Consider the following 15,929-nt stretch of genomic DNA (forward strand, 5'->3'; position numbering starts at 1 on the left):
TATATGTGCCACATCTTCTTTATCCATTCATCTGTCAATGGACACTTAGGTTGCTTCCATGTCCTGGCTATTGTAAATAGAGCTGCAATGAACATTGGGGTACATGACTCTTTGAATTATGGTTTTCTCAGGGTATATGCCCAGTAGTGGGATTGCTGGGTCATATGGTAGTTCTATTTTTAGTTTTTTAAGGAACCTCCATACTGTTCTCCATAGTGGCTGTATCAATTTACATTCCCACCAACCGTGCAAGAGGGTTCCATTTTCTCCACACCCTCTCCAGCATTTACTGTTTGTAGACTTTTTAATGATGGCCATTCTGACTGGTGTGAGGTGATACTTCATTGTAGTTTTGATTTGCATTTCTGTAATGATTAGTGATATTCAGCATTCTTTCATGTGTTTGTTGGCAATCTGTATATCTATTGTCTATTTAGGTCTTCTGCCCATTTTTGGATTGGGTTGTTTTTTTGATATTGAGCTACATGAGCTGCTTGGAAATTTTGTACATTAATCCTTTGTCAGTTGCTTCATTTGCAAATATTTTCTCCCATTCTGAGAGTTGTCTTTTCGTGTTGTTTATGGTTTCCTTTGCCATGCAAAAGCTTTAAGTTTCATTAGGTCTCATTTGTTTATTTTTGTTTTTATTTCTATTTCTCTACGAGGTGGGTCAAAAAGGATCTTGCTGTGATTTATGTCATAGACTGTTCTGCCTATGTTTTCCTCTAAGAGTTTTATAGTGTCTGGCCTTACATTTAGGTCGTTAACCCATTTGAGTTTATTTTTCTGTGTGGTGTTAGGGAGTGTTCTAAATTCATTGTTTTACATGTAGCTGTCCAGTTTTCCCAGCACGACTTATTGAAGAGGCTGTCTTTTCTCCATTGTATATTTTTGCCTCCTTTATCAAAAATAAGGTGACCATATGTTTATATCCTGTTGCACTGATCTATATTTCTGTTTTTATTTCTGTTTTTGTGTCAGTACCATACTGTCTTGATTACTGTAGCTTTGGAGTATAGCCTGAAGTCAGGGAGCCTGATTCCTCCAGCTCCGTTTTTCTTTCTCAAGATTGCTTTGGCTATTTGGGGTCTTTTGTGTTTCCATACAAATTGTGAAATTTTTTGTTCTAGTTCTGTGATAAATGCCATTGGTAGTTTGATAGGGATTGCATTAAATCTGTAGATTGCTTTGGGTAATATAGTCATTTTCACAATGTTGTTTCTTCCAATCCAAGAACATGGTATATCTCTCCATCTGTTTGTATCATCTTTAATTTCTTTCATCAGTGTCTTATGGTTTTCTGCATACAGGTGTTTTGTCTTCTTAGGTAGGTTTATTCCTAGGTATTTTATTCTTTTTGTTGCAATGGTAATGGGAGTGTTTCCTCAATTTCTCTTTCAGATTTTTCATCATTAGTGTATAGGAATGCAACAGATTTCTATGCATTAATTTTGTACGCTGCTACTTCACCAAATTCATTGAATAGCTCTAGTAGTTTTCTGGTAGCGTCTTTAGGATTCTCTCTATATAGTATGTTATCTGCAAACAGTGACAGCTTTACTTCTTCTTTTCCGATTTGGATTTCTTTTTCTTCTCTAATTGCTGTGGCTAAAACTTCCAAACCTATTGAATAATTGTGGTGAGAGTAGGCAAACTTGTCTTGTTCCTGATATTAGTGGAAATGGTTTCAGTTTTTCACCATTGAGAATGATGTTGGCTCTGGGTTTGTCATATATGGCCTTTATTATGTTAAGGTAAGTTCCTTCTATGCCTACTTTCTGGAGGGGTTTTATGATAAATGGCTGTTGAATTTTGTTGAAAGCTTTTTCTGCATCTATTGAGATGATCATATGATTTTTAGGCTTCAATTTGTTAATATGGTGTATCACATTGATTGATTTGTGTATATTGAAGAATCCTTGCATTCCTGGAATAAACCCCACTTGATCATGGTGTATGATCCTTTTAATGTGCTGTTGGATTCTGTTTGCTAGTATTTTGTTCAGGATTTTTGCATCTCTGTTCATCAGCGATATTGGCCTGTAGTTTTCTTTCTTTGTGAAATCTTTGTCTGGTTTTGGTATCAGGGTGATGGTGGCCTCGTAGAATGAGTTTGTGAGTGTTCCTCCCTCTGCTAAATTTTGGAAGAGTTTGAGAAGGATAGGTGTTAGCTCTTCTATAACTGTTTGATAGAATTCACCTGTGAAGCCATCTGATCCTGGGCTTCTGTTTGTTGGAAGATTTTAATCACAGTCTGAATTTCAGTGCTTGTGATTGGTCTGTTTATATTTTCTATTTCTTCGTGGTTCAGTCTTGGAAGGTTGCGTTCTCTAAGAATTTGTCCATTTCTTCTAGGTTGTCCATTTTATTGGCATATAGTTGCTTGTAGTAATCTCTCATGATCCTTTGTATTTCTGCAGTGTCAGTTTTTACTCTCCTGTTTCATTTCTAATTCTATTGATTTGAGTCTTCTCCTTTTTTTCTTGATGAGTCTGGCTAATGGTTTATCAATTTTGTTTATCTTCTCAAAGAACCACCTTTTAATTTTATTGATGTTTGCTATCATTTTCTTCATTTCTTTTTCATTTGTTTCTGCTCTGTCTTTATGATTTCTTTCCTTCTGCTAACTTTGGGGATTTTTGTTCTTCTTTCTCTAATTGCTTTAGGTGTAAGGTTAGGTTGTTTATTTGAGATGTTTCTTGTTTCTTGGGGTAGGACTGTATTGCTATAAACTTCCCTCTTAGAACTGCTTTTGCTGCATCCCATAGGTTTTGGGTCATCATGCTTTCATTGTCATTTGTTTCTAGGTATTTCTTGATTTCCCCTTTGATTTCTTCAGCGATCTCTTGGTTATTAAGTAGTGTATTGTTTAGCCTCCATGTGTTTGTAATTTTTACAGATTTTTTTCCTGTAATTGATATCTAGTCTCATAGCCTTGTGGTCAGAAAAGATACTTGATATGATTTCAATTTTCTTAAATTTACCAAGGCTTGATTTGTGACCCAAGATATGACTTATCCTGGAGAATGTTCCATGAGCAATTGAGAAGAAAGTGTATTCTGTTGTTTTTGTTTTTGGTTTTTTAAAATAAATTTATTTATTTATTTATTTTTGGCTGTGTTGGGTCTTCATTGCTGTGCACGGACTTCCTCTCATTGTGGTGATCAGGGGCCACTCTTTGTTGTGGTGCACGGGCTTCTCATTGCGGTGACTTCTCTTATCGCGGTGGCTTCTCTTGTTGCGGAGCATGGGCTCTAGGCTTGCGGGTTTCAGTTGCTGTGGCTTGAAGGCTCTAGAGTGCAGGCTCAGTAGTTGTGGCGCACAGGCTTAGTTGCTCTGCAGCATATGGGATCTTCCCAGACCAGGGCTCGAACCCGTGTCTCCTGCATTGGCAGGCATATTCTTAACCACTGTGCCACCAGGGAAGCCCTTTCTGTTGTTTTTCGATGGAATGCCCTATAAATATCAATTAAGTCCATCTTATTTAATTTGTCATTTAAAGCTTGTGTTTCCTTATTTATTTTCATTTTGGACGATCTGTCCATTGGTGAAAATGGGGTGTTAAAGTCCCCTACTATGATTGTGTTACTGTTGATTTCCCCTTTTATGGCTGTTAGCATTTGCCTTATGTACTGAGGTTCTCCTATGTTGGGTGCATAAATATTTACAATTGTTATATCTTCTTTTGGATTGAGCCCTTGATCATTATGTAGTGTCCTTCTTTGTCTCTTGTAATAGTCTTTATTTTAAAGTCTATTTTGTCTGATATAAGAATTGCTACTCCAGCTTTCTTTTAATTTGCATTTGCATGGTATATCTTTTTCCAACCCCTCACTTTCAGTCTGTACAAGTCCCTAGGTCTGAAGTGGGTCTTTTGTAGACAGCATATATACGGGTCTTTTCTGGTATCCATTCAGCCAGTCTACGTCTTTTGGTTGGAGCATTTAATCCATTTACATTTAAGGTAATTATCAATATGTATGTTCCTATTACCATTTTCTTAATTGTTTTGGGTTTGTTATTGTAGGTCTTTTCCTTCTCTTGTGTTTCCTGCCTTGAGAAGTTCCTTTAGCATTTGTTGTAGAGCTGGTTTGGTAGTGCTGAATTTTCCTAGCTTTTGCTTGTCTGTAAAGATTTTAATTTCTCTGTCAAATCTGAATGAGATCCTGGCTGGGTAGAATAATCTTTCTTGTAGGTTCTTCCCTTTCATCACTTTAAATATGTTCTGCCACTCCCTTCTGGCTTGCAGAGCTTCTGTTGAACGATCAGCTGTTAACCTCATGGGGATTCCCTTGTATGTTATATGTTGCTTTTCCCTTGCTGCTTTTAAAATTGTTTCTTTGTATTTAATTTTTGGTAGTTTGATTAATATGTGTCTTGGGGTGTTTCTCCTTGGATTGGTCCGGCATGGGACTCTCTGTGCTTCCTGGACTTGATTAACTATTTCCTTTCCCATATTAGGGAAGTTTTCAACTATAGTCTCTTCAAATATTTTCTCAGTCCCTTTCTTTTTCTCTTCCTCTTCTGGTACCCCTATAATTCGAATGTTGGTGCATTTAATGCTGTCCAAAAGGTCCCTGAGACTGTCCTCAATTCTCTTCATTCTTTTTTCTTTATTCTGTTCTGCAGTAGTTATTTCCACTATTTTATCTTCCAGGTCACTTATCTGTTCTTCTGCCTCAGTTATTCTGCTATTGATTCCTTCTAGAGAATTTTTAATTTCATTTATTGTGTTGTTCATCTCTGTTTGTTTGCTCTTTAGTTCTTCTAGGTCCTTTTAAATGTTTCTTGCATTTTCTCCATTCTATTTACAAGATTTTGGATCATCTTTACTGTCATTATTCTGAATTCTTTTTCAGGTAGAATGCCTATTTCCTCTTCATTTGTTAGGTCTGGTGGGTTTTTACCTTGCTCCTTCATCTGCTGTGTGTTTCTCTGTGTTCTCATTTTGCTTAGCTTACTGTGTTTGGGGTCTCCTTTTTGCAGGCTGCAGGTTCGTAGTTCCTGTTGTTTTTGGTGTCTGTCACCAGTGGCTACAGTTGGTTCAGTGTGTTGTGTAGGCTTCCTGATGGAGGGGACTAGTGCCTGTGTTCTGGTGGATGAGGCTGGATCTTGTGTTTCTGGTGGGCAGGTCCCTGTCTGGTGGTGTGTTTTGGGGTGTCTGTGACCTTATTATGATTTTAGGTAGCCTCTCTGCTAATGGGTGCCATTGTGTTCCTGTCTTGCTAGTTGTTTGGCATAGGGTGTCCAGCACTGTGACTTGCTGGTGGTTGAGTGGAGGTGGGTCTTAGCGTTGAGATGGAGATCTCTGGAAGAGCATTCACCGTTTGGTATTATGCAGAGCTGGGAGGTCTCTGGTAGACAAATGTCCTATACTCGGCTCTCCCACCTCAGAGGCACAGGCCTGACATTCACTTGGAGCCCCAGGACCCTGTCAGCCACACAGCTCAGAAGAAAAGGGAAAAAGAAAGAAAGAAATAAAAAATAAAATAAAGTTATTAAAATAAAAAATAAAAATAATTATTAAAAATTAAAGAGTAATACAAAAAAGAAAAAAAAAAAGAAAGAGAGAAGAGAGCAACCAAACTAAAAAAGAAATCCACCAATGAAATCAAGTGCTAAGAACTATACTAAAAAAAAACCCTAAAGGAAAAAACCAGACAGACAGAACCCTAGGACAAATGGTAAAAGCAAAGCTATACAGACAAAATCACACAAAGAAGCATACACATACACACTCACAAAAAGAGAAAATGGAAAAAAAAAAAAATATCGTTGCTGCCAAAGTCCACCACCACAATTTTGGGATGATTTGTTGTCTATTCAGGTATTCCACAGATGCAGGGTACATCAAGTTGACTGGAGATTTAATCCGCTGCTCCTGAGGCTGCTGGGAGAGATTTCCCTTTCTCTTCTTTGTTCACACAGCTCCTGAGGTTCAGCTTTGGATTTGGCCCCGCCTCTGCGTGTAGGTCACCTGAGGGCATGTATTCTTCACTCAGAGGGGACGGGGTTAAAGGAGCAGCTGATTAGGGGGCTCTGGCTCACTCAGGCCGGGAGGAGGGAGGGGTACGGAGTGCAGGGCAAGCCTGCAGCGGCCGAGGCTGGCGTGACGTTGCACCAGACTGAGGCGCGCCGTGTGTTCTCTCAGGGAAGTTGTCCCTGGTTCACAGGACCCTGGCAGTGGCGGGCTGCACAGGCTCCCGGGAGGGGTGGTGTGGATAGTGACCTGTGCTCGTACACAGGCTTCTTGGTGGCTGCAGCAGCAGCCTTAGTGTTTCATGCCTATCTCTGCTGTCGGCGCTGATAGCCGTGACTCGCACCCATCTCTGGAGCTCGTTTAGGCGGTGTTCTGAATCCCCTCTCCTCACACACCCCATTGTTTAATGGTCTCTTGCCTCTTGGGCAGGTCCAGACTTTTTCCCGGACTCCCTCCTGGCTAGCCGTGGCACACTAGCCCCCTTCAGGCTGTGTTCATGCCGCCAACCCCAGTCCTCTCCCTGGGGTCTGACCTCCAAAGCCTGAGCCTCAGCTCCCAGCCCTTGCCGGCCCTGGCGGGTGAGCAGACAAGCCTCTCCGGCTGGTGAGTGCTGGTCGGCACCGATCCTCTGTGTGGGAATCTCTCCGCTTTGCCCTCTGCACCCGTGTTGTTGCGCTCTCCTCCGTGGCTCTGAAGCTTCCCCCTGCCACCCCCCCCACCCCGTCTCCACCAGTGAAGGGGTTTCCTAGTGTGTGGAAACTCTTCCTCCTTCACAGCTCCGTCCCAGAGGTGCAGGTCCCGTCCCTATTCTTTTGTCTCTGTTTTTTCTTTTTTCTTTTGCCCTACCCAGGTACGTGGGAGAGTTTCTTGCCTTTTGGGAAGTCTGAGGTCTTCTGCCAGCATTCAGTAGGTGTTCTGTAGGAGTTGTTCCACATGTAGATGTATTTTTGATTTATTTGTGGGGAGGAAGGTGATCTCCACATCTTACTCTTCTGCCATCTTGAAGGTCTCCCATTGAGAGGTTTTTAAGAGAGGGAGTAATATTATTCAATTTGCATTCTTCAAAGACCACTTTGGCTGTTCTATAGAGAATGGACTGGGAAAGAGGTATAGAAGCAGGGAAGCCAGTTAGGAAGATATTGTGATAGTCCCAGTGAGTGATACCAGTGTCATGGAGTAGGGTAGTGGCAGTGGAGATATAGATAGAAATAGACAGATTAAATATTTTATATTTTCATGGTAGAACTCACAGGAGTTGTTGATGGGTTAGAAGTGGGGAGGAACCAATGATGACTCCTAGTTTTGGCTTAATCAACTGTGTGAATGGAGGGGCTATTCACTAAATGGATTGGGCTGGGAAAGGAATACTTTCTTTAGAGGAAGAGCAAAAATATGTTTGTGAAATGGATATAAACTCACTGTCGAATTGAACTGGAAATGGAAATCAACTTGAACATTCATCAAACAATTCTTGATAAAGATAGTAAGGATGCAATGAGATGGTAAATGAGAGCATATTAGAAAAAATAAAGCTCATTAAGGCATTAACATCAAGGGGAAGCTGCCAGCTGTTCTGGCCCAAACTTCCTAATACAGCAAACCCAGGCTGAGTTCAGCTAAGCTCTGTAAGTTTGGGGCTGCCACTGGAAGTCCAACTCTGGCTTCAGCCTCAAGTACATAGTGGGAATAGTGGGAATTCTATTCATTCAAAACTTTTTGAGTATCTACTATGTGTCAGGTATTATTCTATACACTGGAGACAGTCCAGAACAAGACAGACTGGGGTTTCATTCTCCCTCCCATCTCACCCCCATGTTATGCATATACTGAGACTAAAGTCCTGAGCAATTTTTTAACTGCATAAAGCTCTTTTCCACAACAACTGACTTAGAAACCAAGTGTTCCAGCACCTTCTGGCCGTTGGGATATTTGTGACTATATCCTTTCCAAAGCAGATAAAGTAGTAACTTCTCCTGACTCAGGAGACTTGGGACCTCACCCAGTCCTGCCAATAACTTGCTAAGTGAATGACTGTGAGTGAAAGAGTCATTTTTGTTCTCTTGGTCTGAGACCTCTTCTGTGGAAAGAGAAGACTTAGTTAAATAAAGTGGTTCTCAAACTTATCTCAGCTGTGGACCCTTTCTCGAAGTAAAATCTTACATAGAGCTCCACATATGAAACAGCTAAGAGTGGATCTTTGGCTGAAATGGGAGCAGAAGGCTCACAGTCCCACTCATCAGGCTCCCCTCACCTCCCAAGGTAGTTTCTGAGCCCCCCTCCCCAGAGAGCTCAAAGTTTAGAAGGTAGAAGTTTGAAAACCACTAGTTCAGACGATCTCCTGCAGGTCCCCCCGTTCTAAGATTCCATTTCTCTATAACAAAAGCACTATAAACAGCAGAAAAACAAGACATAGTCCATTACCTTAAGGAGCTTAAAATCTAGTAGAGGAGATGTATTACAAGAATCAAGCAATTTGGCTTATTGAGCAGCTTCTATGTGCATGGGACCATGCTAGGTGTGCTGTGACACTTCCTACTTCTCTTCAGTTGAAGATTCTGGCTCATAGCATTCTGGCATCTTCTTCACCCCAAGTCCTGTCATTATCCTGGAAGATTCCAAGGTCCATATAGATCACCCACCAATGCCTTGACATCTCACTTCCTCAGTCTCGTTATCTCCAGTTACCTTGTCATCTCTCCCACTTTGCCAATTACTTGCATAACCACACTAAGGGTTGTATCATCAATAACTGCTTCTCTTCTGAAATACTAGAATTAGACATTTGGATTCCAGCTTTTCCTTTTTACATAATTTGTTCTCAGTGCAATCATAAATACCTTAAATTCCTTGTCCAGCTCCCTTTACTTGCTTCTTTATCCAATGCAGAGTCTACAGAGTTCATTATTTTAATCACTGTCCAAATAAAATATTCAATTCTCTTGCCCCATTGTCCTTCCACTCCATTTTTGTGGCAGAACCTCAACCCTGGATAAATTCAACTGTCTTCTCATGTCTATACTAAATGTTGCTAAACATAAATTCAGGGTCTCTGGCCTTGACTGGACCCTCCACAGTCAGCTTTCCTTTCCACTCCTGCTCTCCCCAGTCAGATTTCCTTTCCTTTCTCCACAGTGATTATTTCAAACTTTTTCACTCTCTTGCAAACTCTGATATTTCTATTCCTCTCCGACTTTCAGCAGATGACTTTGCTTCCTGCTTCACAGAGGACACAAAAACCATTGAACAAGTCCTTTGGTTTCCTGTCAAGTTAAAAACCCATTTGGATCTCTGTCCATCCTCCCTTTCTTCCTCCCGATACAATGGACAAAGTGGCCTACCTCCTGACTAAGGCTAGCTGTTTTCTGATTTTCTGAGTCCTAAACCTGCCCATTTGGGGACTCTTTCCCACCAGTATTTAAACATACACAAATTTCCTCTTAGCTTGGCTCCATAATCTTTTCTCCTCTTCACAAACTTTTTGGAAAGCGTTATCTACACTCACCATTTTCACATCCTCATCTCTCACACCCTCCTCAATTCACTCCCATTCACCATCCCATGGGATGGGATCTAGGAAACAATCTGTTTTCTGCCCTTCATTGGAACTACTCTTCTTAAAGACTCCAACCACCTTCTTGTTGCTAAATTCAGCAGTCACTTTTTATCCATTATTTTGTTTGACTCATTGGCAGTACCTGACACTCTTGACTACTCCTTTCTTCTTGAAATACTCTTTAGCCTGGCTTCTGTAACACACACTCTCCTGACTTTTCTCCTACCTCCCTGGCTGTTTTGTCCCAGTTTCCTGTTGGGAGCACTCCTTTTGTCCACATAGAGAGGTTTACCTTAGGTTTCTGCCTTTGAGTGTTTTTATCAACGAACATATGGGAACATCTTATCCATCTTACCATCTACTTATTGATGATTCTCAAATTTATCTCCAGCCCAGGCCTCCAAACCCATAAATCCAACTGTTTGTTGAACATCCACACATGGCTGTTCCAAAGACACTCCGAAGTCACTGTCTCAAAAGCTGAACTCCTCTCTCTGGTTTGACACCATCAAACCAGAAAATTAAGTCTTCCTTAACCTGTTCTCATACTCAAACCTCTGCCTATAATACCTTCTTCCTCACTTCCTATACTCATTAATCGCTGAGTCCTGTTGACTCTGTCTCCTCTCAATTCCATCCTCACAAACACCATTACAATAACAGCCTCCTAACTGGTCTTGCTACCTTTGTTCTGGTACCAACCATCTACTTTCCACACAGCAGGCAGAGTGATTTTCCTAAAGCACAAATCTGTTTGTGTCTCTCCCATGTTACTAAACCCTGAAGGAGTTTCTTATTGTCCAAAATCCCTAGTGCTGACATTCATGTTCCTTCATGGTCAGGTCCCTGACTACCTCCTCATTCTCATCATCTCCTTCCTCATTTCCTCTCTTCACACTCTAGGCTATAGCAGCATTGAGGTCACTTTTAGTTCCTCAAACAAATCGGCTTTTTCTTGCACATGTCTATCTCCCCTGAAAACTCTTCTCCCATCTTTTTCCTTGGCCCTTAAATTCTCATACTTTAGGACTCAATTTAATTTGTCACTTCCTTTAAGAATATTTTTTGGTTCATTAGCCTAGACCAGAACCCCTCCTTTGTGCTCCCATAGTATCCAATACTCCCTTGTTTAACTGTTTATCTTCCCCCATCAGGCAATATGGACCCTAAGGATAGGACCTGTGTCTTATTTTGTAGCTTCAGTATCTACCTACAGTACCTGGCACATGGTAGATATGCAATTTATTGCTGAATGTGATTGTGTAATGGATCTGTGATAAGGGGGGCTGGGAAGTAGGGCACAGAAGATAAGCAAGCAGGGAAACATTATGGGAAATGAACAGAGGAAAACATATGGCAGATATGTAGACTTCATTTCTCAGTCCCAGTGACGGGAAGCAGTTTGGACCAAGTCATGGAAACAGGTGGCAGCAAGGACTTCTTTACTTGAAGTGCAGTGTCTTCTTCATGGCAAGGTGCTCCACCTCCAAATGAATTCACAGCCTTGCCCCCTGGGGCAAGTATCTCTGCCAATTATCCCAAATCAGCTGAGTGGATTTTTGTCAGCTTTGATTATTAATGTCAAATTTTTCTCTGAAAAGCGTTCAGATTGGCCATTTCATCTCCAGTGACACTTACTTAGTCTAGACTACTATCTCTTCATTTGTGGCGAATATCCAGATTAACTGGTCTGTCTTTCCCCTCCAGTTCATCTCTATAACACTATTCTTGTGCTCAAAACTAGACTTTCTCCCCCATACAACAAACCTATATGTTGTGACCTGGCTTCTTGGCTCTTTGCTCCTGTGACAACTATTACACCTGTTCTCCACTATCTCTCCAGTATCTCTTCCCACTTCTGCAACTAGGTTTCATGACTGCAAATCATGGACTTAGAGCTCACTCTAAACTTAAAACCAGTTTTTAAGAGGGCATAAAATTCAGGGGCCCCAAACTGGCAAAACAATCTCTTCTATTTTAGAACATTTACAAAGATAAAAATTTGGCTACACCTAGGCAATATTTTCTCAGTTCACTGAGAAGGTATCCTTTAATATGGTATATAAGTAAAAACTGACATCTATTGTTTCCATTGGATGATCTATTTCTAGGTTTTTGCCCAGACAAAATTTGATTGCATCTATTAGTATTTGTGCCAAAACACAGTAATGCATTTGTCTAAGTCTCAAAAGTTTCTGTGTAAGATACTTTTGGTGGAAAAGTAGAAATACAAGAGTTAGAGGGCAAGATTAACAACAACAGCAGGAAAAAGGAAGAAAGAAAGAAAAAGGAAGGAAGGAAGGAAGAAAATTCTCAAAACAATTATCAGACATAATGTTAAATAAAAATAGCAAAAAACAAACCTCTCTGCAAAGTATAGTCTTAATTATTTAAAAAATACATATATATGTATGTATACAGAAAAAAGACAAGAAAGAAAAATAAGGACATTAACATCTCTCCCTGGGCAGAATTATGGGTTATTATAATCTCCTTATACTTTTCCATGCTTTCCAGATTTTCTAAAAAAGCATGTATTTATTTTTAAAAGCAGGAAAAATAGTTTAAAAATATAATAACATACCGAAAAACAAACTTTCTGGGGAATTCTTAGAACTAAGTTTTCTATGCACATCATTTGGAAATAAATGTCAAATTTTTATAATAATCAAGCCAAATAAAATGTACCCCCCAAATAATTAAAGTGATATGGGATTTTCTCAATTTACCAGAGCTCCTCTCTCTCTTCCTTTGGGCTTTGAATCTCTACTTCCAAAATTGGTACTTTAAACACAAGATATTTACAGATATTTTCAGTTGTAATTAAATTAGCTGCAGTTTTTCTCTCTACAGTAAAATGATTTAATTGCTCAAATTCTTCTGAAAGCTTCAAGACCTGTAAAGTTAAGTGAAAAGACAAATATTCTATTTTGCATATTTTTATGCATGCCTGTGAAAAAAATGTATTGATTCCATTAAATGCTTACATAATTATTGGCTTAAATAATATAAATTGACATCCAAACTGAAGTCTTATTCCAATTTCACAATTTGCAGTTGTTACATAATCTAATACATTTTTACCATAGGCACAAGAGTGCGTAAGCCTATGGTTTTAAAAAAAGGGGATATTTTTGGTCTCTGGGATTGGCTTCCCAGAGTGCTGTTTAGGGTTTCGTTCTATCTTTTAACAAGCAAAAAGATGTAATACTCTATTAGAGCTTTTACATTATTATCACATATTTTGTTCTCAAGTTTTGAGTGTACTTCATTGATTCATAAAAGCAATAATATACTATTGCAAGAAAACATTAAAAAGAATATTAGTTATGCATTACAGAGAACATATTTCTTCCAGTCTGCTCCTATTGGTTTGGAAACACTTGAACATATAAGGGCTCCCAGACTATCGTAGCGATTCTCAAACTTTAGTGAATAAGAGCATCACCTGAGGAGTTAAAAGAATGTGGTCTCACATCGCCACCCCACTCCTGAGATTCAGATCAGTGGTCTGGGCTGGGAAATGGGAATTTGCATTTCAAATAAGTCTCCCAGGTAATTCTGATGCAAGTGGATGCTTTGAGAATCACTGCTCTGCTGTGTGGTTTGGCAAAACATTTGTTCAGGTTTTTGTTTTGTTTTGTTCTTTGACAAACAGATTCCTTTCCTCAAAGATTGCTCTTTATATCTTCATATAAAATGAAAGAATGCCTCCAGAAGGCAGTAGAAAGGGTGGATGGGGGACAGTTCCAAGAATGGAAGATGAATCCCTCTCCAAGTATTGCACGAAGATAGACAAAAACCTGCCTGACTCTCATTCTGAGCCTCTCTGAAAATGCAAAGTTTTTATACTTACTGTGTTTGATTCTAAGAACACAATGGATTTAATTCTAAGGATCAATTTAGATTACTTAAAGGAATCCTTTTGGTCTCCTAGGCCTTTTCAACTTTCTGAAGAAAAATTACAGTGTGTGATATGGGTTATAATCCCATAAATCCATATAATCTTATAGGGACTATAACCTCTCCAGGGAGAAGATTGGTTTTACACTGGACCTTAGGAGATGGGAAGATACGGATAGGTGAAGAAGAGACTATAGCATATTTTAAGCATGATCAATATGGTCAAAGGTATAGTGTGGAACTGAGTATGGAGTATTTGTGCAGAAGTGAGGAGGATGGTCTTACTGGAGTAGAGGCTACAAGATGAGGAGCCAAGGAAATAAGATTGAGGGGGAGGGATCAGATTATGAAGGGACCTGAAAGACAAGAACTTCCTTAATGAGCTTGTATTATTTTTGTAAGCAGGATAACAGATTCCAAAATGCTACTTAATCACTGATTTTTATAGGCATTGTAAAAATTTAAACATTAAAAATAGTAAATGTTAGTTTCTTAAGAAGGAAAGAAAGCCAAACAGAATTTAGACTTGATGTTCTAGCAAACTGAGAATTGCTGAAGGTTTCTGAAGAGGAAGGTGACTTTGACACTAAGTGCTTTCTAGGTATTCTGGATTCTCACAGGACAAAGTTGGTGGATATCGTAGGTGGGCAGCTTTGCTCTTTATCATAAGACTTTTCATGGCACAGATGCTGTGCAACAGGACCAACTCTGTTCCACAGGCTCCTCCCTACCAAAATTTTATCCTGGTTACATAGCTCAGTCTCATAATCAGCCTATTCAAGTACCATAAAGTATTCAGTTGACTGTTCCACTTTACGTGTGAGGCCCTAGAGTAAGGAGGACAGAGCTTAGGCTGAGAATCACCAAGCAACTTGGTAGTTGTTTAATATCCCGAGTCTGGTGTTTGTTTTTGTAAACTGAGGAAGCTGGCCTACATGAACACACCCCTTTCCAGCCCACGTAAAACCACAGTCTATAAAACAGGGGCTTTAGTAAATACATAAAATACAATTTTTTTAAGCCACTCTTAGCAAGACTACCTTTAAGTCTAAAGCACTCTATGTTCTAAAGAGAAACTGGAATACAAATAAAGAATCAAACCTTCAAAATTGAAACTTTTAATGAGTAAAATTTTGTTGGAAACAGAATACATATAGTCTCAAAGTACCTCCCCACAAAATATTTATTGATTGCAAAGGGAACAGGAATAACTTTACAGTGGAGAAATCTGGCAGAGAGTACCATACCCAAAGTAAATAGAACAAAAGGATATCCTTTTGTCTTCTGATACAATGCACTGCGAAGGATATAACATCACTTATGTAGTATTCCTGCCAAAATTATGTAACCTAAATTATATTGTGAGGAAACATGAGAAAAATCCAAATTGAGGGACATTCTTCAAAATAAATGATTTGTACTCTTTAAAAATAGCAAAGTCATGAACAACAAAGAATGAGGAACTGTTGCAGATTCAAGGAGCCTTCGAGATGTGACAATGAAATGCAATGTACAGTCCTGGATTGGACCTTGGACTAGGAAAAAAAAATGTCCTTTTGCTATACAGTGGGACAATTAGTAAAATTTAAATACAAGCTGTCAATTAGATAATAGTACTATATTAATATTAATTTCCTGATTTTGAGACTTGTACTGTGATAAAAAGATGTCACTGTTTTTAGCAAACATACATGGAAACATTTAGGGGTAAAGGAGTATTATGTCTCTACTCTCTGAGGGTAGGAAAAGTATGTATGTGTGTTTGTGTGTGTGTGTGTGTGTGTATGTGTGCGTGTGCGTGTGTGTATGCGTGTGTGTGTGTGTGTGTGATGCAAGAGAGAGAGGCTGATAAAGCAAATGTGGTACCGTGTTAACATTGGGAGGGGTAAAAGTATATGGAAAGTCTTTATACTATTTTGCAACTTTTCTGTAAGTCTGAAATTATTTCAAAATAAAAAGTCTTTTAAAAGAGAGGGAGAGAAAACCAGATTACCAGGACAGTGATCTGGATCTCTGGTTTTATACTGTATTCTTCTCATTTCATTTCATTCTCTATGTTAAGTTTTCTGATGATATATTGAAAGACAAGATCCTTCAGCTGTACATTGTGATGAAAACTCATCTTGCTGACAAGGTCCCCAAAACAAAGCTTAGATGTAGGATGTGTCCTACATATCTATCCTCCCAGGCAGCGAACCCTATTTGCTGGACCTTTCCCTCCTTAGGTCACAGACTATTTGATCTATGTCCCAATCCCTCAGCAACTTACTCCCTGACTTCAGGGTAACAACTTCATATAGGATAAATTTGGCCTTGATTTAGTCCTCCACTTCACATGTGGTATTAAAATATAACTCAATATATATTAACTGTTGTGTTCAAGCCTTTAGTCCTTCCTACCATTTTAATCAACATCAAGAGAGTGACTGAGGAAGGGAATTTTTCAACCAGGAGTTGATGATAACCTCATAGGTAGGACTCTAGAAATTACAC

The 15,929-nt window shown here is 39.4% G+C and overlaps 1 protein-coding gene across 11 annotated transcripts in view; it reads right to left on the bottom strand.

The window, feature by feature from the left end:
• CCDC30 (coiled-coil domain containing 30) overlaps positions 1-15,929 on the bottom strand; it is a 173,757-nt gene that overhangs the window by 68,752 nt on the left and 89,076 nt on the right. The window contains exon 12 of one of the 11 annotated variants that reach the window (XM_060306931.1): positions 12,263-12,429. The exons of the other annotated variants lie outside the window; for them this stretch is intronic. Coding sequence (XP_060162914.1) covers positions 12,263-12,429 — 167 coding nt within the window. The remainder of the gene's footprint in view (positions 1-12,262; positions 12,430-15,929) is intronic. 11 annotated transcript variants of the gene reach the window in all.

This window comes from Globicephala melas, chromosome 1 (assembly GCF_963455315.2).
Source record: "Globicephala melas chromosome 1, mGloMel1.2, whole genome shotgun sequence".
Classification (NCBI taxonomy): Eukaryota; Metazoa; Chordata; class Mammalia; order Artiodactyla; family Delphinidae; genus Globicephala; species Globicephala melas.